This window comes from Poeciliopsis prolifica, unplaced genomic scaffold, assembly GCF_027474105.1.
Source record: "Poeciliopsis prolifica strain line A6 unplaced genomic scaffold, Auburn_PproV2 SCAFFOLD029, whole genome shotgun sequence".
In the NCBI taxonomy this organism is placed as follows: Eukaryota; Metazoa; Chordata; class Actinopteri; order Cyprinodontiformes; family Poeciliidae; genus Poeciliopsis; species Poeciliopsis prolifica.
In genome coordinates, this window is record NW_026562404.1 from 1,488,065 (window position 1) to 1,515,279 (window position 27,215).

Genomic DNA, 27,215 nt, shown 5'->3' on the forward strand with positions numbered 1-27,215 from the left:
AAAACCCTCACTGAAAATCTCCTTAAAAAGAAATAAATGAGCGCTGCCTAGAGCTACTGCTGCCAGTCAGCAATGATCATTATTTTATAGCTGCTTGATCTTTACAATATTTGCTTAGCAGAGCACTTTCCTGCAAAAGAAACTTGCAGGAAAGGATGAGAACTTAGATTGAGGAAAGTTCTGACTTAAGTTCATACTTACAGATTCCTCCTTTGAATTCATGAGTGGTTTCATGCTAGGGAAAAAAAACATTTTAAAATACAGATTAAGCTTTTTAGAGGAATACTATTTTAAGTATCAGAATAGTATAAATCTTTCTTGCGAGATGTTCAAACATAAATCTAATTGACTTACTGTTATTTTTACCACAGTTTACTGTAAACTAGATTTGTGTAGCTTTCTTCCCATCATAAAGATCCACATAAAGTAACATTATAAATGTTTAACGGGATGAAAACCAATATATTTATCACTTTCTGCTCTTATGAAACTTCCTACTGATGCATTTTGGGAAAACGTTAAATACTTCTACATTTTACAGGACAGAGTTCCTGACATTTCATTACCCAGCGCCGTTTAATCACATTGGAGTGTCGTTGAATAGCACTGCCCTTTGTCCTCTGCCCCCAGCAAAACCCTCGAGCAACTTGCTCACATATGACAGCTGTGTTCACTTGCAGTCGAACATCTATATTTGTTTGTTTTGAAACACTAGTTCGGAGGGTGTATGGGTTTGACACTCCACATTACTGTTAAATGTGTTATTTTAATGCTCTGTTTCATACCAATGAGTTGACTAATATTAAAGAATCAAAAGTCCTAACACCATTTTCCAATAGAGACAGATGTGTCACACTTATTTTCTACAATTCCAGAAGAAAGTTGGCCACACAATTTATAAAAATTATAAAATAACTCATAAGGCTTGTGAGTTTCCTTTTGTGTAATGATTACAGAGTGACTGCTTTCCTCAGCAGTTGGGTTAATGTGGTGCTTTTTTCTTGTACAAAGAGGCTCAAAACAGAGTTGTTTATTTATTTTTTTCTTTCTGGATCAGTATGATATGTAATCATATCATACTGGATATGGGCACTGGTGACATGAAGGAGGTCCACTAATAGGCTGAGTTTGACTTTGTATTGTTGGACACACACAGTCTCCAATAGGAACGACTGTTTCCGATCCCTGCAATCAGTTTGGGTTAGTGCATTTAGTGGGGATTATTACATAATACATCTATTTTTTCTTCATCCATCATCTGTGTGAAAGACTTGTGTTTGTCATCCTTAATTTTCAGTGTTCAGTGAATCCAGTTAGGCAGCATGCTGTGTCCAAATATTGGCGCCAACTGCAAAATGACAGAATGTATCCATGTAATTTCACTGATACATAATTAAATGTCTTTTTAGAAGATTTATTGTGTATAATAAATAACTTTAATCACCATTATAACTCCGGTATTATTAACATTACTCTTCTCTCCTCAGGCAAGATTCAGAAACATGCATCTGTAATGAAATGCCTTCAATTTTTGCCTTACAAGATTAACTGTCATTTTTAATCTACTCAACACAGAAGTCCACCATTTACAGGCGCACCATCATGCATCCTACGACAATTCAATTCTACTGGTACCTGCTCCGTCTAAAACGAAAGAACAGAATGGTTAAAACATGACACTGTGAACTCATTCTCGATATGTTGTCAGTGCAGGAGACGTCTGTAGAAATTGCTTGAGTGAGGCATCTTGGACGACAGCAGCATTAAGAATGACAAGGGTCTGACCTTGTCTATGTAAATATTCCCATGATGAATAATATTCTCTGAAATCTGACAATTATGACTTTGAGAAAAGTGTAACAGAAGCAGAAATCAGGAGCTATTTCCAATAAAGATTTAAACAACTTCCTTAGTAAAGCCTCTGTTTAGAAATATTTTGAAACACCAAAAAATGTTTTGCACTTTGATATTGTTTGAGATAATTGTAGGATCTCAAAACTGTTGGCTGCTTAGGACAGTGAAACATAAACTTTGACTCCTTTCAGTTGTAGATGAAAGAGAGAAGAAAAGCTCCTTTTCAACCAAATTACCAAATTTCACCCTCATTTGTCACACTTCAGGATTGAACCAAGTGACAATGATGGTACATGTTTGCTTCTATGGCTTGCCAGTGATTGGACGAGAGGCTATTAATACAGGTCTACGAAGTCAGAGGACAGGCTGAGAGGGCAGATGGAACCTGGGTGATGTATTATGCATGGGTAAAAGAAACGTGCTCTGATGGGCCATCTGAGGCCACAGGAGGAGAGAGAGCCAGACTGACCCAGCCAGACCCGTCACACATTTTCTACCCCCCACCTTCGCCCCCTACACCCAGTGAGTCTGCTGTCTCCTCTTTGTGCTCCGCCTCGACCCACGTCACAAATCCAGAACAATTTGCTAACAAACGAGTAAGTCGGCCTTTGGTGTTGAAATATTTAGTCTCATCGCTTATCTCATTTACTGAATTTTATAAGCCTTTAACTTTTTCAATTTGTCAAACTGTAACCAAAATCCTCAACAAATTTTATTGGGATTTTATGTGACGAACAGAAAACCAGGACATAACTGAAGTGGAAGTTTTATGGGTTATGTTTCTACCAGCGCTGCATATCTAAAGAAAGTATGTAAACATCAGTTTTAAAAGTCCTGAACCAGATTTTCAATTGGATTTTGTTTGGTTTATGGAGTTTTGGTCTAATGTTCTATACAGATATTGGCAGAGGAATATAACTGTAACGATGTCACTAAGAAATCTTACTTTAACATGTCACAGCATTCTGATATTGATCCTCTAAGAATGGTCAAGCTAAGAAAATCAATTTCTCTACATTCAATATATATATATTTTTAAAATGCCATCACAGCAAACTTATTTTTTTTTCTTCCTTGGAAAATTTCCTTCCACGTAGTATTGATCATCCCTGCAATTGTTTTCAAGGCTAACATTTTTGGTAAATGAATATCTGCCAGACTCAAAGACGTGTCTTATTTGTTTTACTGTCTTTTGCTTTGTTTGTTTTTTTCCCTCTGAGCTTGACAGGCGTGTCTGCAGTGCTCCACTGATGATTAAAGTGAAGTGGAGGTTGCAGGGGGTCAGACAGATCTTATTTATCTCCGTCTCTTCTTAGTCACTCTCAAAGTCACCTTTAAATGGCCTCCTAACTGCGTTTGCACACCCCCTATGCCCAAACCATACCCTTCTCCCCTCCTCAGAGGAACCCCGTTCTCCCCGCCCGTGATGACTGACAGCTCAACTAATGCAGTCGCAGCTGAGTACAGCATGGAGAAGAGAATTAGAGGGAGGGTCGGTAGAAAATGCTCAGCAGCCCATCTCGTCCCAGCTTGACTGCAGGATACATACCAGATGGGCCTTTGGTGTGGATGGAGGATCCACGTGAAGCAGCTCTGCAGTGAGCCCTGACCAGACGGACAATAGCAGTAAATAAACTCCAGTGGTATGTCAGGAGGCTTCAGTTTGAGATGGAGGGATTTTATTTAAGACATTAAATGCGTTTTAATTAAGCAGTTTGGTCAGCGGGGTACCTTCTGATTCTGGACCTCAATCAGAGGGAGCAGGGGAGTTAGGAACGACACTGACGAAAACTATTAACAAACATAAAAGATAGAGACCTAAATGGCTTTATTATACCAGATATTTAATGCGACATTCCTGGATCAGAAAAAAAGAAGGAAAATCTAACCTGTGTACATAATTGTCTCATCACGGCTCGTCCATGAACTTGTGCTTCATGCTAAGATTACCGTAAAGCTTGTAAATGGCCAGCTATATGAAGGAGAGCTAAATTCATAATATTTATGAATTGTCTGTCCATCGTCAATACGCACTTATCCATACAAAGTGTCTGGGGCTGGTAGACACATATAGAGGTCATTGAGCAGGTCATTAGTCCATCACAGGGAAACACAGAGACCCACAGAACACACAGCCATTCACACACACACTCTCTCTCTCACCTAAAGGCAATTTTAAAAACCAATTAACCTAATATGATTCATTATAAATCATTTAGTTCTACCTTAGTCTTGTTACTATTATTAGTGTTTTTTTTTTTTTTACACTACAGCCTCCGTAGAAGAGGCTGGGCATTACGAACGGCACAGGTTTTTAATTGTTTCCTCATTGAGACATCAGCTACTTAATATTCCATGAAGCCGTTTGATTTGAGGAAACCAAAAGGGCATGAATGCCAATTGATACTGGCTGATGACACATTACCTGCACGAGAAGAATGATGTTCAGAGGAGAAAGATTGCAGGCAGAATACCTGAGAGAGTAAATTAACAGCCACCATGGCTACCTGTCTTTTGGAGGAAGAATGAAAGAGCGACACCGATAAGGTGAAAATAGGAAGGAGCATTCAGGGTCACCACCAGTCACTCAGTAGTCTCTGCATGTCTTGTCTTCAGGCCTGCAGTTGATTTTCAATTGACTTTGAGACCAAAACTGTTTTGTAACATTCAAAGATAACAAGTAGAGAAGTTAGTTTGTTTTTGAGGGAGCATTTTATTTTATTTTTTTAAATAGCAGGTTAACACAGTTTACATGACTTCCAAAGTCGTCGTTCCTGCATTTGATTTACTATCAAAATCCTTTTGAAAAGGTTCGACACTGCAAGACAAAGAAAACAAATTCATGCAAATTAAAAGGAAACAACTGAATCACACGTTGCCACTTACATTTGATGAATCCTCCCTCCACTAATTTAATCTCTCAGGAATCTGGAGTTTCATGTCCTCCTTTTTAGCCGCCCTTTCTAACAAAGGTTATATGAACTAATCAGCCATAACAAGCACGAAACATGAGGAAAAAGCTGAGGAAAAGACAATAGCATCACCCCATTTTATTCTTTCACATTGTAATTGCGATTCAGCTAATTGACTTATCAGCAGAAAGCAGCCACACCAAATTGCAGAAACACTTTCTGCTCCCCTTCAGCTTCTCACCTGGGCAATTAATCCATCTGAAAATTAATTTTTCTGAGCTGACGGGACGTGACAGGAGTTTCAATTAAAAGTTGCCATCCGTGGTGGTTGGGAGATCACAACAAAATTGACAGTTGCAGGAGCTGCTAAAAGAGTGGTGCATGTAGCAGACCTGTCACTGCCAAATATAATAAATTGGCAGACTGGAGGAAGTGTAAGTTTGTAGTTTCATCTCATTACAGTCAACATTTTCATTTAATTTGACACTCTGATATAAAGGCTTTATAAACATAATTGCTTACCCTCAGAAAGAATTTGCACTGATGCAAAATGAGGCATGTGATGTGCTCATACAAAACAAAATTTGCAATTTAACACAATAAAAAAAAATTTCTCCATAATTTTACACATATGAACATCCTGTTGACTTTTGTTCTTTAAAAGCAACGCTAGCCAACTAGTTTTAACAGGAAACTGGCTGAAGTTGAAAGGCAAACCTGCATGAAAACCAGTCAGAGACTTATTACCTTTCCAGAATTACAACAGCTCTAAATATACGACCAACTAAAAGAATAGATCATATCAAAGCACAGCCCTGAAACCAATTGATAATCCATTGCATGACCTGAAAATTATAGCCTCCTCCTACTGACCGAATTGAAATAATTTCAATAAGTGTTGGTATAGACTTAAATGCATGCCACACTTTTGTGATTTTTATTTGCAAAATAAATCTAGATCTATGTATCATTTTCCCCTTTGCAGCAATGCACTATTTTGTATCAGCCATAACAAGCATGGCTGATAATATTCCCTTTAAGATGGAAGACTAAATATCTCCCATCTCTTATCCCAATCACTTACACTTAAGCTTGAGGTTACAAAATGACAAAATGCAAAAAAGGGAGATTTTTTTGCATAGATTTGGATTTTAGAGTCAAAAAGTCTGCAAATTACTTTAACCACCTGCCTTCTTTTTTAATTCTAGAAAGAAAAAATAATAATTTGTACCTGGGCGTCAACAAGGAGGTGCCGCATCAGGTTCATGGACTTCTGCAGGGTCTCCTTCTCCGGAGGAGAGTAGGCCTGCTCCTGCTGCTCCAGGGATTTGGGTCTGGTCACCATAAAGCTTGCAATCTGGTCGTTCAGATTGTTCAGCGACTGCACAGCTACAGGGCGACACAGACATAAAATCATATAAACTGATTCTATATTTGTTTCTTCTTTAGTACAGCTTTTGTTTCTAATACAGGGAGATTTACGAGCACCACACTGTGAAAAAAACATAACTGTCTTTCTTACTTGTATTCTGTAAATATATTGTGAATATGTTATAGCACACAAATAACAGCGACCACAAACTAGTTTTCTGCTGTCACCAACTTTCTCCGGCGACATGATCTCTGGTTCAGAATGTTCCACTTCAGCTTGAGAGCCATCCTGTTTTTGTTTTCCTGTTCTCTCCCCTGTGTGTCCCTGGCAAGCCTCTCCTTCCAGGTTTCCTCTCCTTCATTAAAAACTCACCACCCTTACTGTACTTCCTGCCCCTCTCTCTCTCATACACACTTCCTAATCACACTTCCCATTTACGACTGAGTGACCTCTAGTCTGCGAAGGGTCACGGCAAATATTTCTGGTGGAAATTCAGGATAGATGAAGGCGTGGAGGAACGGGTGATTTCCATATCTTTGTGGGGGTTTAGCAAACATCTTTTGAATTTTACATGAGTTGCTACGCTAACCCCTGAAGTGTCATTATCCATCATCCCTCTTCTTTCCAGAATTTAAATTATTCTAAAGTTATAGCCATGTCAGTCAGAAATGAGGTTTAAGGATTGGCCATCTGTCCAGAGGTGATTTTATGCAAACTTTGAGCCATTAAATCTATTATGTCTAGCTAAAAATCCTCTGCTGGCACATTTCTGCCAAATAACGAAATGCGACCTGCCTAATCCCAGTGAGTAGGATGATTTGAGGCCAAGCAGCTGGATAAGGTATTTTCAGGATGCAAATGTAAAGCCTCTTTCAGACACAAACGCCCATGCATAGAGAAAGAAAGAGAGAGATAGACAGAGAGCGAGAGAGAGAGAGAGAGGGGAGACAGCGAGAGAGGCTAGATTAATGTGTTGCGCAACAACAAAATTCTATCACCACGACTGCTGACATTTCCAAGCAAACAAGCTCCGAGGAGAAAATTTGACAAGTTGGGATTGAAGGCGGCACAGATAAGAAGGAAACGAAGGACCCGAAGAGGAAGCCCATGTCCCTCCCCGAGGTGAGAGTCAGGCAGAAGTCAGAGTAATGAATATGTGAACAGGGGCATTTGTCGTCTGAATTTCAAGACACTTTAGTCAGTCTGAGTGTCTGATAAATCTCTTCAGTCATAAAAGATGGACAACAGAACGTGCATAAATGGGAGTTTCGGCCTCAATTTCATTTCATTTTTATTTAATTTGTGGTGATTAAAAGACAAAATGCCACATATTCACTTTTTTATGGAATATCAGCATTAATTCACTAATTCATAACATCAGAAAGTGTGTGGATCCGGTTTCGGTCGGGATTTGTGGGGTGCAATTCTTACTGCACAATCACAGTGCCCTCTACTTGGCAAGACTAGAAATCAAAGAATATCTCACTGGCGGTGGAATGTTGAATGGAAAAAATAAATAAATAAAAATGACATCAAGAGCCCACAACATTTCAACCACTTGATCGCAAAGAAAAACAAAACGGTCCAATGTGGTAATCAGTTCCCCCCCTTGGTGACAGTAGGCTGGAAAATGCTGCATGTTAGGTTCACCTACACAGTCCACTTCATCTTTAAACTAATCCCTACACCGTCTATCACTGCACCGACTAGTTCACAGCATGTACACACAAAAAAACTTACAAAAGAAAAAGATAAATGGCAACGTGAGAACATATAAACGAGAGGCTTAAAAGGATTATATGGCAGTCATTACATTTTACAGCTTGTATTTTAGTTTATCCAAATATAAACCATGTTATATATCCTGTTGAAACCAATTAGCCAAGAAAATGTCTCTTGGTTGGCCTCAACCTTATTTCCTTTTCATTTAATGACAGGTTAAAAAGCATTAATAAAAGAGCTAACTTTAGCCGTAAGTAGTTAAATGGGCAAACATAAATCAACATTTCTTCACTCATGTTCTGTATTTATTTACAGCACTTTGGAAATCTGTATTTTTACCAGTCTGTGAAAATATCACATCAATCAAATTGTTGAAATGTGATTCTGAAAATCAGATTTTCCTCATTCAGTTCACTGCGAATAACATGAAAACAATTTCAACAGGATATATAACATTAAGACAAAGCACATAATATTGATCCAATTAAAATCTATTGTCATTGATCACAAAAGCTACGTTATGTGCCAAAATCAATACCACTATTTTGTTTAAATGAACCATAACCCCTGAAATGCTGACCTTTATCCTACATATTGATTATCCAATACTGATTACCTTTCTGGTAATCATCAAGTCTCTGAAGCAACAAGTTACAACTGTTTAATCTAAAAGTATAAGTTAAATGACAATGACTGAACCACCCTCATTATAAGGTGTACAAATGTGCTAATGGACATCGACATTTCTTGTAATCCAATTTAAATATTTTTTAAAAATTAAGTAATCAGCACTGCACCTAAGCTACTTTTTAAATGAGAACAGATAAATTATTAGGCAACTCTGGCAACACTGGTAACTAGAGATCCAAAAGATGTCACTGCCTTCAGCAAGATTGAAAAATACAACAAACTATAGTGAGAGTCATTTTGCGTCTTCATGTAAAGCCTAAAATAGATTTCACCTGCAGCTTGCCTTCAGCAAATATGAAACTAATGACAGAGAGCCACAGGTATAGACTGGCTCTGTACAAAAAAATTATATTTACAAAGTTGAAATTTGACCTTCATGTCATTTATTTTACTTGAATATTTTGAACACAAATGTGAATGCACCCAATTACAACCAAGAACGGAGGACCAAGTGCTTCAGGGTGTCACGTTCTCATTTCATTACAACCTAATTGAAAAAGGTGCACAACCAATAAGAATTAAGCGATAAAACAAAAAACTTGTAGAAATTATTAAATTTTTTGCAGATGATGTCATTGTTTATATCGGTTCAGGTGTGCTCTACCAAAACCCTGTTTGTTCGGTCAACAAAACTGAATACGCAGCTGCAAAATGTTTAATTTCTGAAAGGTTATTTGCCATTTTCTACTAAAAATATTTTAAAGTAAAACAGCTTTAATAGTCTTTATAGACTTTGTTTTACATCATTGTATTCAACAGTCACTTCTACTGTGAAAGTTAATACCTTTCACAATGGTTTTACTTTTTTTCCACCATACATAAGCTCAAATCTCTCCAACGTAAGTTGCAAAATTAAAACAACAGGATCTGCAGAATAATATCTACAGAAGAAACACATAATAAACATTGCAAAAAAATACATTTCAAGAGGTCAAGAAAAAAAATGACAGACTTTGAAAGATTATATTTTGTGGCAATCATAACATTTTAAAGTTTAATGTTTTAGTCTATTGACTCCAAACAGTTCCTCAGAGGACAAGCTATTACCAGCGCTATCCAATACTGCCCCCTATTGGCAAAAGTCAAGATAAAACATTGAATAACAGGCTCTTACATCATTTTGTCGCACCACAAGATGAATGAAAAATTTGAAAAAAGAAAATCTTTTATCATAAAATAATGTTTTGGCTCCTGACAATTTATATGAAACATTGCAATAAATTGTATAATATATATATATATATATATATATATATATATATATATATATATATATATATATATATATATATATATATATATAATATATATATATTATATATATATATATATATATATATACTACAGATTTGTACTTCACATTTGTAAAACAGGAAATTTCTTGATAGATGACATACATAATACAATGTGAAACCTCTAAAAACACAATCAGTGAAATAAAATCGACTACGTATTTTTGAATGTTTGTGTGTAATATAACATTCAGAAATGTGGTCTTCTTTTTAAAAGCACTTCATTGTGATTGTAATCATTACTAAGGACGACAGCTGACATAATAATTACAGTTATATTTTCCATGTAAATCATTTTTAATAAAGTGACAAAAAAACTTACATCTTTGTTTTTGAAGGAATGCTAATTATTCCTTCATGACAAATTGATAAGGCACAATATGTCACAGGAGAGATTTTAGCTTTCACAGTTAAATAACATGTTATCTTTATGCAGCGGATACATGCTGACACATTATGCAGCCACAAATCCACACAACTCCACCCTGCCTCCGATACCCACACGAAATTTTCATGGTGGGGGATGAGGACAGAGAGATGGTGCAGGCAGAGAGACAGCACACATCACTGGCTTGGTGGAACTGAACCCCCTGGGGGCCCGGCAGCTGTGAATCGGCGAGCAGAACCCTCATCTCCACAGAGCTCATTAAAGCCCACTAATCGTATCTGTTACTGCTGTACGGGGTGGAATAAAAGCAAAGCAGCAGATATGGGATGTGCTTTTCCTGGAGGTGTAGGGCTGTGCACTTCAAAACACTAGGTGGGTGCGCACGCATGTGTTTACATGTGGGTGTATTTATGTGTGCGAGTATAAGTTTGACAGAGAAATCTGGCAGTGGATCACTTTTTTTTTCCCCCTCCCCAACCATTTTTTTCCCCTACAGCACAAAACGCATCCCCCTCGATTCGAAGTCTCCGCTCAGACTTCCATGAGGTTTCTTCATCTTTCTGTCCTCGTTCTCGTGCTTTTTGTGCTCTGCTTGAAAAGACGTTCTCAGCTGGTTGAATGGATTACACTGCCTCCATTTCAATCTCCATTTCAGCAAGAGAGATAATAGAGCAGAATAATCAGAAACATAAACTGATTCAAAAGGCATAGACAAAATAAAATCACCAAACAAATGATGTCTTTTTTGGTGTTCATCGTGTCAGGTCATCTTCTGGTAATCTGGCCTCGTAAACAAACATAAGGCTCTGTCGAGTTGAAAGGAAAAAAAATCATCATGTCTGCTGCTTTGAAGGCTCTGACTGTTTTTGATTTTGGTCGCAGCCAACACAAAGCTTTACTTGCTGAAACAGGAAGACTTGAGTACACACATCCCAACGCAGAACCTAACAATGAATAAACTGAGTTATGTGAACTGGATGTATTTGAAAAGCTTCTTCATAGAGAGAGTGGGTGGTCTGAGCGTGTGCCTCTTCAAAACCCATCACTGAAGTAAAAAAAAAAAAATGCTTTTGCTGCTTCTTTTCACTGTCAAAGTTTGGATCTGGGACAGGCATCTAGAGGCATATCTTTGCCTGTGCTCATTTCAAAAAGAGACGTTCATTTGTTTGTTATTGTTAATCCCTAGGTATGGATCCATAAGTTAAACATTGGAAACACCATGACAGTTTTACTCAGAGGCGCAGCCTTGCTTTTATTCAAAAAGGTGTTTTGTTTTCCTCGATCTTATTTCTAAAGTAGAATACAAATTGAACTGCAAGCATCATCACATTGTAGAAGATTTTTAAAAACGTGAAACAAATGAAATGCTATCTTTTTCATTGTTTTTTAAAGCCAATAAGTAATTTAAAAAAAAACCCCTCTGAAACAGGAAGCACTTCCATATATGGAAGATGGTAGTGTCCACAACGCACCCTCCTGAACCTCTCACAGTGCAGACAGAATAAATTGTTCGACAAATAAAACATCTTATTAAAAATAATCTCTTCAATACATGTGCTTGCCTTCTTTGCAACAAAATTAAGGATGGATTTCTGCTACAAAACTCATCATTCCAGGAAACATGACTGAGCTTCGTGAAAGTATAATCTCTTTACCTACAAAACAAATCGTCTCCATTGGAAGCAAGATTATACTCTAGAAATGTTAGATCTGAGGAAAGAAATCGCTTAAAAATCAAGCAAAAAGGATAACACAACTTATGCTAGGCGGTATTCATTTGTGGAAGGCTTAAAATTAGTTCAGTTTTAGTAAACAGAAAATGGAAGCTGTCTTGAGTGGCAGTCGGTTCAGCCAATCCAAGAAGAGGCCTCCTTATTTAAAATGCTTCCTTCCAAACAGCTGTGTTTGTGAGCAGTTGTTATCAAAGCACCCATCTTTGATGACAAGATGGGTGAGGAAAGAAACCGCTTTCCTATCAAAGCACCTGTTGGGTGCTTTGATAACTTTTGACTTGGCTGCTGTATTTTCAATCTTTATTTGAGCTAACAGCTTTTGCTTGCTGCCTGGCCAGTTTGAAATGACCTGTGTTTTAGTTCAAGTTTCTTGTTTCACTTTTGTTTGAACTCTATTTTCAAGAGCTGGTGCTTGGTTTGTAACCTGGTTGATATGGTGGGTAACAATGACCTTACATATGAAACACTAACTGCAGGACAAAATGTGCACCGGTGACTGCAGTAGCTCTGACTCCACTAAATGCATGGCAGCATTTAGTCATTCAGACATCGTGAAGACAATCTAATGAAGTTCCAAGCATTAAAATAGAAAAAATGGGGATTCAGTTCATTGTTAAGTAATGGTTGCTATTGGTTGTTCTGAATGTTTCAGAGACTATGAGTGTGTTGATACTTCCCCATCATTTGAGTTTACAAAGAAAGCTCCCAACAAAAGTTGTATGGACAAAAGAATCCTGACGTCAAAAGTCAGGACAATCGCCATGCTCATACCAGATGATGAAAAGGGGACAGAAGCTCAAACAACCACTTGTTACATCCGAGGTATGCAGAACAGTCAGCATGCGAAAATGGATCACACCAAGCACAGACTGGTGTGATCAGTGGCAAATTTCACTTTGAGAATTTAAAAGGAAAACTAAGTTATACTTGTTGAAGAAAGAACCATAAAGATTTACATGAATTTCCCCTGCAGGTAATATTCACAAAAAATTATTAGATTTTAGATATGTGTTGCAGTTATAAGGGGACATCAGGACAAACATAAAAATGCAAATAGTCCTCTTCAGAACTCTAATACATTTTGAAACATAAACAGTGGTAGAAACCGTTTAAACTTAAGCATGTGATGTAGTGACTGAATATTTCCCACAAAAAAGGAAATTAAAGTGACGACATCCTATCTTGGCACGTATTACTATGAATTATACTTTTCTAAATCAAAATTACAAGATCTAAAGATTTCAATTTGCAACCTAGGTAGTCAAATAATTAGCAAAAATAAACAGAAAGTAAGTCATTCTGTCAGTTTCACTTTCATTTGAATTCATCTGAAAGCATTTCTTCATTAGCATAGACAGCATTTGCGGAGTGATGCATGAGATTAAGTTGTATTTTTAATAGGCAATTGTTGTAGTGTTTCAGTAGCAGTTGTTGCTGTAGCAGCACAAAGCCAATAAACTAATAATCAGTTATAATTAGTGAAGTGTAGCATGATAAAGCAATTTTGCAAAAATGGGTCTTCATACAGAAGAAGCAATTAATACTCAAGGTATAATAACTTACAGTCTATTAAACTTCAAAAAGTCCAGTACAATTCTGTCAAAGATGATATTCAATATTTTCCAATAAACTAACTATGACTGACAGCTCTGAAACTGTAATGTGGCCAGAGAACCTTTTGCTAGTTTAGCGTTCACATAAGGGTTGCAAAACAGTCACACATAAGCTGCCCACCACTGGGAAAACATTACATATAGTTATGAAGGATGCAATCAATGGCTGGAAAAAGACTAATTTTTGAGATAGAAATTTCTGTGCTCTAAGCAACAAAAGGGAAATGGAATTAATTTCCATTAAACCTCACTGACATCAGCAAAGGAAACAAAACATTGCAGCATTTCTATGACAAGACAATGCACTAGCTTATTTTTGTTTGTGTAGTTAAATAGCTAAATGTATACCGAGCAAACTTGAATTACCTAAAGGGACAAATAAATTAAGATGACATATTATCATTTAAAATACTGTCCTCAGCCTTAGAGATGAATCTTACTGATCGGGTTCATGAACAGCTTTATTGCTTTATGCAAGGCTTCAGTCATCTTTGTGTGACTTTTCAGCCTGCTGTGCTGTGCCAACATAACACCTCAGCTAGAGTGCGATAACTCCCTAAGGCAGTGAGACCTCTAAGATAATTACAGCAGAAGATGTTGAGCTTCTACACAAGAACAAAAGACATTCCACTAATCTTAGCTTTATGACAGCATTTGCTGGAAGATTCCTACTGACATGATATAATAATTAATGCATGTTTAATACATTATTTCAGATGTAATGTTATGTATTCACAAGAATAATGGCTGAAAGACCTGAGCAATTTTCTCAATAAATCAAATAATCTGTGGGGATTTGTAGGATTTTGGTGCCACTGTGGAAATTAAAAGTTATGGATATGTCAGGAATATCTAAAAAAAAAAAAAAAAAAAAAAAAACTTGTCAGCTTTTCATTGTAGGAAATATTTTCAGCTAATTCTGCAGGTGAAGTACAAAGTTCTTCATCTCATGTTCCACATACCACTGTTCGGGTGATCGCTTTACTTCAAACTCTTTATACTTTGCTTTGTAATCTTGTATGTGTACAGATTTGAAGACTAAGACTTTATCATTCATTGTTGATCACTTATCTCACAGAGGGAAGCTCAGCAGAGCTGGATCATCTGGATGTCGAGCAGAGGCGCCTGAAGTGAGGATTTGAAGGAAAGGATGAGGAGTAACGTGATTGGCAGGGGAATTGTGAAACTGCTGTAGTTGTATCATCCACTTGCTACCGAAGATTAATGGAGCTAAACAAGAAACCCTCGCAATTTAACGACAGAAACTGATGAAACACCATGAAGGCCAGTGGTGATGCTCGACTCTGAATTACTAATCAGACAGACTGAAGGTTTCACGTTCTTTTTAATACAAAGTAAGGCGTAAAGCTCTCTGTTTCACCCCTTACTTTTGGACTACAACTCCTAGTCCTGGCAGTTTGTGGTCTGCTTCTGTGCAACACCACATGCTGACAGAATAATCAGAAGAAACCAACAGAAAGCCAACAAGTATTGCACGAGTCGGCCACTGATGTTTTGATGAAAAGAACTTCTTTTTTTCCAGCAGGAACACGGATCACGACGCTGGAAGTTTTCCGAGCGTCATTATCTGTATTTAAAACACTAATTTGTTGAATTTAAAGCAGTTCTCACTATAAATACAGTGACATGATTTCCTTCCAACAAAACTAACAATGCAATCAATATTTCATAAGCACTTCCCAAGAAATCTGTGAAGGTTTCCTTCTACAGACTTTTGGGTAAGTCACTGTAATAGTGTAATAAACATTAAAGTGTAGAGAACATCTAATATTCAGCTTCCCCTCTGTATCCTCATCCCTGCAGGGCTGGCTTTTAAAAGTAGGATGGACTTCAAAAACAAAATGGAACCTCTCTTCTGAGGCCTAAATGAAATTTAAACTGTGATTCAAACATCAAAAAAGTTGAAATATGTGAATTGAATTGGATATAAGTCATTTCAAAGCTACATTGACACTAACGAGTCTCATGAAATGACATTGGTCAGTTTTATATTTCACACAGATTAGCAATCTCAAAATGTACACTCATTAGCTTTTCTGGAAGAGGGACGTCACTGAGCCATACAGTTGTTTGCTTAGGTCAAAGAATGAATCCAACATAAATATCAGGGGAAATAACATTTACGTAATTTTGGAGTGATTCTTTGACAACTTTTCCCCTCATTACCAACTTTAATTAAACATTATAATATCATTACATGATTCTCATTGCAAGACATTCCCAGCCTATTACTTTGTGTTTGTTATCCTGTCTTTGTCTTTTCTAATCCATTTATCTCCAGCTTAAACTTTTCTGTGATAATTACTATGCTGTGAAATATAACGGGATTTAGATTGCACTCTAACACCAAATGGTTTTCCTTTCTGCTGTCGTGTCGTGCAGTGCACAAATAATCACTTTGTAAACAATGTTCTTGACAAAAGAGCACAGACAAAAGAGGAAGAATGAGATGGGTAGGTCAATCAAACACATTGTTTTGAATAATGCAATTTCTTTGCCACATCATGCGACCAGGCAGTCGGGGTCCGACATGATGACAATAACCTCACTGCAGAGACAGGGGCTAGTGGCGAAGTAGGCAGCGCGTCAGTCTCATAATCTGAAGGTCGTGAGTTCAACCCTCACACGGGAACATGTTTTGAATTATGAAAATGTTTTCCACATCCTGAGTCCAGGCAGTCGAGGTCCGACACGATGACAAGAACCTCATAGTAAAGAAACGGGCTAGTGGCGCAATGGATAATGCGTCTGCTACGGATAACAAGATTGTAGACTCGACTGATGGCTAGCTCAAGCAGCCTTTTTGTCGTCCACAATAGCCACTTTCCCTTTCAACGTACTTGGCATAATCTCTGTCCTCAGGAGAGGATCATGTTTAAGATGCCAGGGCCTCGTTGGCGCAGCAGGCAGCGCGTCAGTCTCATAATCTGAAGGTCGTGAGTTCAACCCTCACACAGGGCACATGTTTTGAATGATGCAAATGTTTTCCTCATCCTGCGACCAGGCAGTTGAGGTCCGACACGATGACAACAATCTCATTGTAAAGAAACGGGCTAGAGGCGCAATGGATAACGCGTCTAACTACGGATGAGAAGATTCTAGGTTCGACTCCTGGCTAGCTCAAGCAAACTGTTCTTCTGTTGTCCACAATAAACACTTTCCCATTCAACGTACTTGGCACAATCTCTATCCTCCTGAGAGGATCGCTTTGAAAATCTCAAAACCTCATTGGCGCAGCATGTCAGTCTCATAATCTGAAGGTCGTGAGTTCCCTCACACAGGACATATATTTTGAATGATGCAAATGTTTTCCACATCCTGCAACCATGCATTCCAGGTCCGAAACGATGACAAGTACCTCTTTGTAAAGAAACAGGCTAGTGGCGGACTGTATAACCTGTCTGACTACGAATCAGAAGAGTCTGAGTTCAACTCCTGGCTACCTCAAGCACACATTTCTTCTGTCGTCAACAATAGCCACTTTCCCTTTCAACGTACTTGGCATAATCTCTGTCCTCAGGAGAGGATCATGTTGAAACTGCTAGTGCCTCGTTGGCGCAGCAGGCAGCGCGTCAGTCTCATAATCTGAAGGTCGTGAGTTCAACCCTCACACGGGGCACATGTTTTGAATGATGCAAATGTTTTCCACATCCTGCGACCAGGCAGTTGAGGTCCGACACGATGACAAGAATCTCACTGTAAAGAAACGGGCTAGTGGCGCAATGAATAACGCGTCTGACTACGGATCAGAAGATTCTAGGTTCGACTCCTGGCTAGCTCAATTAAACTTTTCTTCTGTGGTCCACAATAACCACTTTTCCTTTCAACGACCTCAGCATAATCTCTGTCCTGCTGAGAGGATCACTTTGAAATTCTCAAAACCTTGTTGGCGCAGCGGTCAGCGTGTCAGTCTCACAATCTGTAGGTCGTGAGTTCAACCCTCACACAGGGCACATGTTTTGAATGATGCAAATGTTTTCCACATCCTGCGACCAGGCATTTGAGGTCCGACACGATGACAACAATCTCATTGTAAAGAAATGGGCTAGTGGCGCAGTGGATAACGCGTCCGACTACGGATCAGAAGATTCTAGGTTCGACTCCTGGCTAGCTCAATCAAACTTTTCTTCTGTTGTCAACAATAACCACTTTCCCATTCAACGTACTCGGCATAATCTCTGTCCTCCAGAGAGGATCACGTTTAAGATGCCAGGGCCTCGTTGGCGCAGCTGGTAGCGCGTCAGTCTCATAATCTGAAGGTCGTGAGTTCAACCCTCACACGGGGCACATGTTTTGAATGATGCAAATGTTTCAGGCAGTTGAGGTCCGACACGATGAGAACAATCTCATTGTAAAGAAACGGGCTAGTGGCGCAATGGATAACGCGTCTGACTACGGATCAGAAGATTCTAGGTTCGAATCCTGGCTAGCTCAATCAGACTTTCTTGTCGTCCACAATATGTGTTTCCCTTCAACGACCTCGGCATAATCTCTGTCCTCCTGAGAGGATCACTTTGAAAATATCAAAACCTTGTTGGCGCAGTGCACAGCTTGTCAGTCTCATAATCTGTAGGTCGTGAGTTCAATCCTCACACGGGGCACATGTTTTGAATGATGCAAATGTTTTCCACATACTGCGACCAGGCAGTTGAGGTCCGACACGATTACAGGAACCTCATTATAAAGAATTGGGCTAGTGGCGCAATGGATAAGGCGTCTGACTACGGATCAGAAGATTCTAGGTTCGACTCCTGGCTAGCTCAATCAAACTTTTCTTATGTCGTCAACAATAACCACTTTCCCATTCAACGTACTCGGCATAATCTCTGTCCTCCAGAGAGGATCACATTTAAGATGCCAGGGCCTCGTTGGCGCAGCAGGCAGAGCGTCAGTCTCATAATCTGAAGGTCGTGAGTTCAACCCTCACACGGGGCACATGTTTTGAATGATGCAAATGATTTCCACATTCTGCAATCAGGCAGTTGAGGTCTGACACAATGACAACAATCTCATTGCTAAGAAATGGGCTAGTGGCGCAATGGATAACGCGTCTGAATACGGATCAGAAGATTCTAGGTTTGACTCCTGGCTAGCTCAAGCAAACTTTTCTTCTGTCGTCCACAATTGCCACTTTCCCTTTCAACGTACTCGGCATAATCTGTCCTCCGGAGAGGATCACATTGAAAATTCCAGGGCCTCGTTGGCGCAGCAGTCAGCGCGTCAGTCTCATAATCTGAAGGTCGTGAGTTCAACCCTCACACGGGGCACATGTTTTGAATGATGCAAATGTTTTCCACATCCTGCGACCAGGCAGTTGAGGTCCGACACGATGACAACAATCTCATTGTAAAGAAACGGGCTAGTGGTGCAATGGATAACGCGTCTGACTACGGATCAGAAGATTCTAGGTTCGACTCCTGGCTAGCTCAATCAAACTTTTCTTATGTCGTCAACAATAACCACTTTCCCTTTCAACGACCTCAGCATAATCTCTGTCCTCCTGAGAGGATCACTTTGAAAATCTCAAAACCTTGTTGGCGCAGCGGTCAACGTGTCAGTCTCACAATCTGTAGGTCGTTAGTTCAATTCTCACACGGGGCACATTTTTGAATGATGCAAATGTTTTCCACATCCTGCGACCAGGCATTTGAGGTCCGACACGATGACAACTATCTCATTGTAAAGAAATGGGCTATTGGCGCAGTGGATAACGGTCTGACTATGGATCAGAAGATTCTAGGTTCGACTCCTGGCTAGCTCAATCAAACTTTTCTTATGTCGTCAACAATAACCACTTTCCCATTCAACGTACTCGGCATAATCTCTGTCCTCCAGAGAGGATCACGTTAAGATCCCATGGCCTCGTTGACGCAGCAGGCAGCGCGTCAGTCTCATAATCTGAAGGTCGTGAGTTCAATCCTCACACGGGGCACATGTTTTGAATGATGCAAATGTTTCAGGCAGTTGAGGTCCGACACGATGAGAACAATCTCATTGTAAAGAAAACGGGCTAGTGGCGCAATGGATAACGCGTCTGACTACGGATCAGAAGATTCTAGGTTCGAATCCTGGCTAGCTCAATCAGACTTTCTTGTCGTCCACAATATGTGTTTCCCCTTCAACGACCTCGGCATAATCTCTGTCCTCCTGAGAGGATCACTTTGAAAATATCAAAACCTTGTTGGCGCAGTGCACAGCTTGTCAGTCTCATAATCTGTAGGTCGTGAGTTCAATCCTCACACGGGGCACATGTTTTGAATGATGCAAATGTTTTCCACATACTGCGACCAGGCAGTTGAGGTCCGACACGATTACAAGAACCTCATTATAAAGAATTGGGCTAGTGGCGCAATGGATAAGACGTCTGACTACGGATCAGAAGATACTAGGTTCGACTCCTGGCTAGCTCAAGCAAACTTTTCTTCTGTCGTCCACAATAACCACTTTCCCTTTCAACGTACTCGGCATAATCTCTGTCCTCCAGAGAGGATCACGTTTAAGATGCCAGGGCCTCGTTGGCGCAGCAGGCAGCGCGTCAGTCTCATAATCTGAAGGTCTTGAGTTCAACCCTCACACGGGGCACATGTTTTGAATGATGCAAATGTTTTCCACATTCTGCAATCAGGCAGTTGAGGTCTGACACAATGACAACAATCTCATTGCTAAGAAACGGGCTAGTGGTGCAATGCATAACGCGTCTGAATACGGATCAGAAGATTCTAGGTTTGACTCCTGGCTAGCTCAAGCAAACTTTTCTTCTGTGGTCCACAATTTCCACTATCCCTTTCAACGTACTCGGCATAATCTGTCCTCCGGAGAGGATCACATTGAAAATTCCAGGGCCTCGTTGGCGCAGCAGTCAGCGCGTCAGTCTCATAATCTGAAGGTCGTGAGTTCAACCCTCACACGGGGCACATGTTTTGAATGATGCAAATGTTTTCCACATCCTGCAATCAGGCAGTTGAGGTCTGACACGATGACAAGAATCTCACTGTAAAGAAACGGGCTAGTGGCGCAATGGATAACGCGTCTGACTACGGATCAGAAGATTCTAGGTTCGACTCCTGGCTAGCTCAAGCAAACTTTTCTTCTGTCGTCCACTATAGCCACTTTTCCATTCAACAACCTCAGCATAATCTCTGTCCTCCTGAGAGGATCACTTTGAAATTCTCAAAACCTTGTTGGCGCAGCGGTCAGCGTGTCAGTCTCACAATCTGTAGGTCGTGAGTTCACCCCTAACACAGGGCACATGTTTTGAATGATGCAAATGTTTTCCACATCCTGCGACCAGGCAGTTGAGGTCCGACACGATGACAACAATCACATTGTAAAGAAACGGGCTAGTGGCGCAATGGATAATGCGTCTAACTACGGATGAGAATATTCTAGGTTTGACTCCTGGCTACCTCAAGCAAACTGTTCTTCTGTTGTCCACAATAAACACTTTCCCATTCAACGTACTTGGCACAATCTCTATCCTCCAGAGAGGATCACGTTTAAGATGCCAGGGCCTCGTTGGCGCAGCAGGCAGCGCGTCAGTCTCATAATCTGAAGGTCGTGAGTTCAACCCTCACACAGGGCACATGTTTTGAATGATGCAAATGTTTCAGGCAGTTGAGGTCCGACACGATGAGAAGAATCTCATTGTAAAGAAACGGGCTAGTGGCGCAATGGATAACGCGTCTGACTACGGATCAGAAGATTCTAGGTTCGAATCCTGGCTAGCTCAATCAGACTTTCTTGTCGTCCACAATATGTGTTTCCCCTTCAACGACCTCGGCATAATCTCTGTCCTCCTGAGAGGATCACTTTGAAAATACCAAAAGCTTGTTGGCGCAGTGCACAGCGTGTCAGTCTCATAATCTGTAGGTCGTGAGTTCAATCCTCACACGGGGCACATGTTTTGAATGATGCAAATGTTTTCCACATCCTGCGACCAGGCAGTTGAGGTCCGACACGATTACAAGAACCTCGTTATAAAGAAATGGGCTAGTGGTGCAATGGATAAAGTGTCTGAATACGGATCAGAAGATTCTAGGTTCGACTCCTGGCTAGCTCAAGCAAACTTTTCTTCTGTCGTCCACAATAACCACTTTCCCTTTCAACGTACTCGGCATAATCTCTGTCCTCCAGAGAGGATCACGTTTAAGATGCCAGGGCCTTGTTGTCGCAGCAGGCAGCGCATCAGTCTCATAATCTGAAGGTCGTGAGTTCAACCCTCACACGGGGCACATGTTTTGAATGATGCAAATGTTTTCCACATCCTGCAATCAGGCAGTTGAGGTCTGACACGATGACAAGAATCTCACTGTAAAGAAACGGGCTAGTGGCGCAATGGATAACGCGTCTGACTACGGATCAGAATATTCTGGGTTCGAATCCTGGCTAGCTCAATCATACTTTCTTGTCGTCCACAATATGTGTTTCCCCTTCAACGACCTCGGCATAATCTCTGTCCTCCTTAGAGGATCACTTTGAAAATATCAAAACCTTGTTGGAACTGTGTGCAGAGTGTCAGTCTCATAATCTGTAGGTCGTAAGTTCAAGCCTAACACGGGGCACATGTTTTGAATGATGAAAATGTTTTCCACATCCTGCGACCAGGCAGTTGAGGTCCGACATGATGACAAGAATCATCATAATCTATGTCCTCCGGAGAGGATCACGTTTAAAATGCCAGGGCCTCGTTGGCGTAGCAGGCAGGGCATCAGTCTCATAATCTGAAGGACTTGAGTTCAGCCCTCACACAAGGCACATGTTTTGATTTATACAATTATTTGCGACCAGGCATTCATGCAATAAAGTTTTCTTCTGTCGTCCGCAGCAAAGGCAAAACCTCTGGTTGCAGACTGAGGCACCCTGAATGGCCTGCACTGAAACAACTTTTGTTTTTTACAGTGAAAATATAGTCAGATTCTTGTTCCTTACGTCAAAAGTGGGTCCTCGAGGGCTGGCATCCTGCATGTTTTAGTTCTCTCCCTCGTGGTAGTAAACTTCTCAGCATGTCAGTATTCTCCTAAGGCTTCTAATGAGCCATTATTTGATTCAGGTACGTTAAACCTGGAAGAGAACTAAAACACGCAGAATGCCGGTCCTTGAGGACCGACTTTGGATACCCCTGCCTTAAATAATTCTAAAGTACACACCACTAACAGATATAAATTTCAGTACAAACGTAGCATTGTCCAGTTATCTTTCACTACAGGCCAAACACTTATATGCATCTTCACATTTTAGTTGACTTTAATGTCTTACTTGGGAATCAGTAAGAGTTCTCCAGACATTAATATACATTAACTGAATCATCAGACCTTGCTTTCAATATTTTGTTCCAGTTCCTCAGTTTAACTTTGATTACATATTCATATAGCCAAGTGACTGCTGAATAATTGTCAAGGAAAAAAAAAAAAAAAAAAAAAACAACTAGTGCATTGATTTAGATTTTAGTGGATATGCAGGAGCTTAAACCTCAGTGTAAGTACTAAATCAAATTATCTGACATATTGCAAATATGTTGCACTGATATCAAGGCTACCAGAACTAAAGAAATAAAAAGATCAAAATCCAGGCTATAAAAAAATAATTACAGCATAAAGCAATTCTGATAACTGACAACATAACTTTTGAAATTTGATGTTATTGAAAGCTATAGGAACTGCATTTATTTGTAGTTTAGCTACAGTAATCATAATGCACAAATTCTGACTAGTTCTGGATGTAGAATGAAAAAAAAGCCAAGATAAGATTTTGCTGTTAAATACTGATGCAGACATTATTGACGTTTGAAATGGCTGCACATTGAAAAACTACAGATGATCGAATGAAAAGTTATATATCTGTATAGCAAGGTATGCTAAGCTGTAATTATAGCAAAGCAATTTCTACACCTTCAACATCACATCTCCATACTGTCAAACATCTCTTTTATGGCCTCCGTCGTCGCGAAGATAAACTCTGTAAGCTTATTTCCTGCCTCACTGAACCCAGTCTCCCGCCAATGCTCCCTCCTGAGAGGAGGCATAGAGACAGAAATCTCCATAACAATTTTAAACACATGTAATTTGTATTCAGAATGACCCCCGAGTGTGGAAGGCTGAGCAAACATCAAAACCTTATATTAGTAAAACATCTCGGTGGAAGATAGAAACGGGATGAGGCGCAAGAGGGGCTGCCTGCTGACTCCTCAGTCGGGTTCCTTTCGCAGTTTGCTCATTCATTTGAAGGTTAATAGAAACTCCACTTGTCCAATTCTAAGATCTAAAGGGAAAAGGTGACGTAAAATTTTTAGACCATCCCAGGTGCACCAAGGAAATGATTTCAGTGACTTTTCTTTTTTCTGTCAGAAGATGACAGAAAAAAAATATTCTTGCAAACAACCTGATAAAAACGTTTTTGCAAGACTTCAAGATTTTTAACTATGGCTGGTAGGACACAATGGGCAGCTTTCTAATTCGTTGGATTTTGATTGGATTAAATTTCTAATGCAAGTGCAATGTTTTTTTTTACCTCATGTGAAGATAACTCAGCCAACTGGTGCAGATGGATGATCTGCATTCATCCTTGTCTAACTGCTTTTCAATCAACAAAGTTGACTCCATACATGGAGAAAAAGTTATTTTTAATGACTGCTAGCTAATTTCTGTAAATTAGCTGTAATTATAGGAACTTATTAGGAAGCAGCTGAACTCCATATAAAGAATTCACTAAAACAAAAAAAGCCTGCTTACTGATACTCATCAGCAAGACATGCAGCAAAAGCAGCAAGTTCTATGAAATGACTTCATGCATTTTATGATTCTCAAATTGTGCAACATGTTTTACAAATAAAAATTGTTTCACCAAGTCAAAAGTCTCCTAATTATGAAAGTCATTTTTCAATCAAGAATTATAATCTCAAAGTCAAAGATACTTAGTAGTGTGAATTATTGTTTTCTCACAAAGCTTAATTTGTCTAAATAATATGCAAAATGTGAGCTTAATGCAAGTCAGTATTTAAGTCAGATGTGTGAGAAAAAATATCCTGTTACAGAACAGACAACCAGTTATCATAATCAACTGGTTCCATTCACAAACCATTGAAAACTTACCCCTGGGGAAAAGAAAAAAGAAAAAAGAAAAAAAACTAAAAATGGGAATCTCATAAATAGCAAATGAGATACCGGGAACCAGACTGAGTATGCAGTTCAACTACACAAGCAAAGTTCCTGCAACGTGACTTCTTCCACATGATTAGCAACACCAGCAGCGTGAAGCTAATCTCTAACTGCAGGAAAGCCCACCGGGTAAGGAGGTGTGAGGAATCTGAGCTGGAACCATAATATAAGTGGCAGGAATTAATCACTTCAAAGAAGACCAAAATATGTCCAACACCTGCAGTGGTCATGCATTAAAACTTCAAATCTTGCTCACCCCTCCTGAGCGCCAGTTCACCAGCAGCTTGCTGAGGTATTGAGAGGACATTTGAGGAAACAGAGTTTATCTGTCTTTTAAAGAAAACTTGTATGATTAGTTCCTCGGATTTTTGAATCTGAGAATGTGTACGAGAGAATGCACCAATTTTAAATGCCTTCATCAAAGAAGTTTGGTATGAGAAGCTTCTTGCACGGTTCAACATAATCATCCAGTCTCCCCAATTAAGAAAGCTTTCTTCAGGTGAGATCATTTTTTTTCAGATGGATGATGCCAAACAATTGTTGATGATATTGGGTGCTTTTGGGTTTCTGTTATGTTGAAATGTAAAAAGATTTTGGGCAAAAATTTACTGATATTTATCATTTTATGTATCTTAACAAAAATATCTAAAAAACACAATTTCACTATGGAAATAAACTTTTTGATTCGACTGTGGTGTCAAAGAAATAGTCATTTTTCAGGAACCAAAACTTTTTCAACAACATAAATAGTTGAGAACTCAGAAGCAGTTCAGCTGCTTCTGAGTCTTTTGTGCCAAAGCACTATGACAGAGTTATTTTAGAATAATGGAAAGACAAAAATAATTGAAAGCAATTTACGTAATTGTTTCCACCAGCTTCACACGACCAAAACGCAAAGATACAGAAAGGGAAAAGCACAGCCAGGGAAAGATAATTAGCGTCTGACATTAATCGTATTACATGCTGATTTATTTTCTAACTAAAAGAGGTTAATGCCTAAAATTTGGGCCAACAGATTAAGTAAGCCATAAAAAAACAAAACAAAAAAAAAACTGGAAGGTGGTTTGAAAATGTCACAGCCAGGCGATAAGAGATTATTTTCAATTGCAAAAACAGGGTTCCTCTTTAATTAGCTTTTAAAATTACATGTTGACAGTTTCTTAGAAGGCTGAATTTTTGTTATTTCTATTACATTATGACAAATTTACACCAAGGCATTGCTGTAAGAAAACATTCTTCCCCATGTACTGAGTTTACTTCACAAAAATACACAGGCAGCGTTGGGAAATTAACTTTAATTGAGCTCTTCAACTACTTTGGAGCCAACAAAGGTAATGCTCTTCCAACACCCAGGAGCTGCTGAGGGATTTTTGATAGCGCATCACAACGCCAAATGTGGAATAAATCACACCACCGGTGGGGATTTGGAGAATTGAAGCCGGATTATGCACCTGGCTTTGCCACGTGAATAAAGTTTTATGAGAAAGGAAAAATTTAGTCAAGAGTTTGTTCTGCCAGGAGACCACCAGAAGGATGTTAATATTCAGGTCTTCAGGCATATGCAACACTCGTTAAATGAATTTTCTCCCCGCGGCTGAAGCAGGACTTTGCATCTGGGTGAGGGACTTCAGATTCAATCATGGGTGACAGCCAAAGCTATCTAGAAAAAAAAAAAAAAGACTCCCTCTAATAATTACTTTTCTAACTTTTAATGTTGTGGCTCAGCACTGTTGTGGATTAGTCTCTTAACAACTGTGTAACACCATAAAAAGCTGCTAAAAATAGAATAAAACATCCATCTCTTATTCAAACACTTTGCAGCTCGCTCACTTTTTTTTTGCCTCTCTTCTCACTGCTCTCCTTCCTCTTCCCTCCCCGTTTCACACATCCCAAAAAAAATAAAAAATCGCAGCCATGCCGCAGAAGCTTCAAAGAGCATAGATAAGTTGGGGTAGTGCAGGAGCGACTGTAATTCAGCACCACACATACAATGGTAATGCCAGTTTCATGAAGCAGAGAGTGGCGTTTCAGTTTAAATCCTCCTCACTTAGACTCGCAGAGAAGATGCTCCAGAGCATGAATGTTTAAGTCTCTGCAAACTTTGGGTGTCATATTTGAAAGCAACATGAGGAGCACGCCGCATTCTTACATTTCACAGAACTCCATTAAATTCTGTGAAAATAAATGCTTTTCAAAAATTGTGCACATGGCTTTTTGTACTTGATGCAAAACCAATAAGTTAGTTTTGCCTCGTAATGTATCTTTTACTTTAAGTGATCAAGCAAAACAGAAACAGTAAAGCAAAGATCAACGGCTGATGTTCAATTTTCTTTTCCATTTACGGTGGTGTGAAAGGCCAAATGAAGGCCTTCGTTTTCCTGCAACCTAAACATTAGCCTGAAAGAAGGCCTTTAAATATTGATGAGAGCGTTAAGAAAAAGCAGCATGGATTTAGCTCATTTTGA

The 27,215-nt window shown here is 39.3% G+C and overlaps 1 protein-coding gene and 19 non-coding genes across 24 annotated transcripts in view; 19 read left to right on the forward strand and 1 right to left on the reverse strand.

Moving 5' to 3' along the window:
• LOC129372266 (kazrin-like) overlaps window positions 1–27,215 on the reverse strand; it is a 157,613-nt gene that overhangs the window by 123,504 nt on the left and 6,894 nt on the right. For all 5 annotated transcript variants that reach the window (XR_008607237.1, XR_008607238.1, XM_055049424.1 and 2 more), the window contains exon 3: window positions 5,998–6,155. Coding sequence is in view for 3 of the 5 variants with exons in the window: in XM_055049424.1 (XP_054905399.1) it covers window positions 5,998–6,155 (158 nt within the window). In the remaining 2 variants the exon portion in view is untranslated. The remainder of the gene's footprint in view (window positions 1–5,997; window positions 6,156–27,215) is intronic.
• On the forward strand, window positions 16,486–16,558 carry trnam-cau (transfer RNA methionine (anticodon CAU)). The gene has a single exon. It is a non-coding gene; the product is annotated as a tRNA-Met (tRNA).
• On the forward strand, window positions 17,144–17,216 carry trnam-cau (transfer RNA methionine (anticodon CAU)). The gene has a single exon. It is a non-coding gene; the product is annotated as a tRNA-Met (tRNA).
• trnar-acg (transfer RNA arginine (anticodon ACG)) lies at window positions 17,306–17,378 on the forward strand. The gene has a single exon. It is a non-coding gene; the product is annotated as a tRNA-Arg (tRNA).
• On the forward strand, window positions 17,478–17,550 carry trnav-cac (transfer RNA valine (anticodon CAC)). Its single transcript has one exon. It is a non-coding gene; the product is annotated as a tRNA-Val (tRNA).
• trnar-acg (transfer RNA arginine (anticodon ACG)) lies at window positions 17,640–17,712 on the forward strand. Its single transcript has one exon. It is a non-coding gene; the product is annotated as a tRNA-Arg (tRNA).
• On the forward strand, window positions 17,812–17,884 carry trnam-cau (transfer RNA methionine (anticodon CAU)). Its single transcript has one exon. It is a non-coding gene; the product is annotated as a tRNA-Met (tRNA).
• trnar-acg (transfer RNA arginine (anticodon ACG)) lies at window positions 17,959–18,031 on the forward strand. The gene has a single exon. It is a non-coding gene; the product is annotated as a tRNA-Arg (tRNA).
• On the forward strand, window positions 18,288–18,360 carry trnar-acg (transfer RNA arginine (anticodon ACG)). The gene has a single exon. It is a non-coding gene; the product is annotated as a tRNA-Arg (tRNA).
• On the forward strand, window positions 18,460–18,532 carry trnam-cau (transfer RNA methionine (anticodon CAU)). Its single transcript has one exon. It is a non-coding gene; the product is annotated as a tRNA-Met (tRNA).
• trnam-cau (transfer RNA methionine (anticodon CAU)) lies at window positions 18,792–18,864 on the forward strand. Its single transcript has one exon. It is a non-coding gene; the product is annotated as a tRNA-Met (tRNA).
• Window positions 18,954–19,026, forward strand: trnar-acg (transfer RNA arginine (anticodon ACG)). Its single transcript has one exon. It is a non-coding gene; the product is annotated as a tRNA-Arg (tRNA).
• Window positions 19,457–19,529, forward strand: trnam-cau (transfer RNA methionine (anticodon CAU)). The gene has a single exon. It is a non-coding gene; the product is annotated as a tRNA-Met (tRNA).
• Window positions 19,605–19,677, forward strand: trnar-acg (transfer RNA arginine (anticodon ACG)). The gene has a single exon. It is a non-coding gene; the product is annotated as a tRNA-Arg (tRNA).
• trnam-cau (transfer RNA methionine (anticodon CAU)) lies at window positions 20,107–20,179 on the forward strand. The gene has a single exon. It is a non-coding gene; the product is annotated as a tRNA-Met (tRNA).
• Window positions 20,439–20,511, forward strand: trnam-cau (transfer RNA methionine (anticodon CAU)). Its single transcript has one exon. It is a non-coding gene; the product is annotated as a tRNA-Met (tRNA).
• On the forward strand, window positions 20,601–20,673 carry trnar-acg (transfer RNA arginine (anticodon ACG)). Its single transcript has one exon. It is a non-coding gene; the product is annotated as a tRNA-Arg (tRNA).
• On the forward strand, window positions 21,107–21,179 carry trnam-cau (transfer RNA methionine (anticodon CAU)). The gene has a single exon. It is a non-coding gene; the product is annotated as a tRNA-Met (tRNA).
• trnar-acg (transfer RNA arginine (anticodon ACG)) lies at window positions 21,254–21,326 on the forward strand. Its single transcript has one exon. It is a non-coding gene; the product is annotated as a tRNA-Arg (tRNA).
• Window positions 21,918–21,990, forward strand: trnar-acg (transfer RNA arginine (anticodon ACG)). Its single transcript has one exon. It is a non-coding gene; the product is annotated as a tRNA-Arg (tRNA).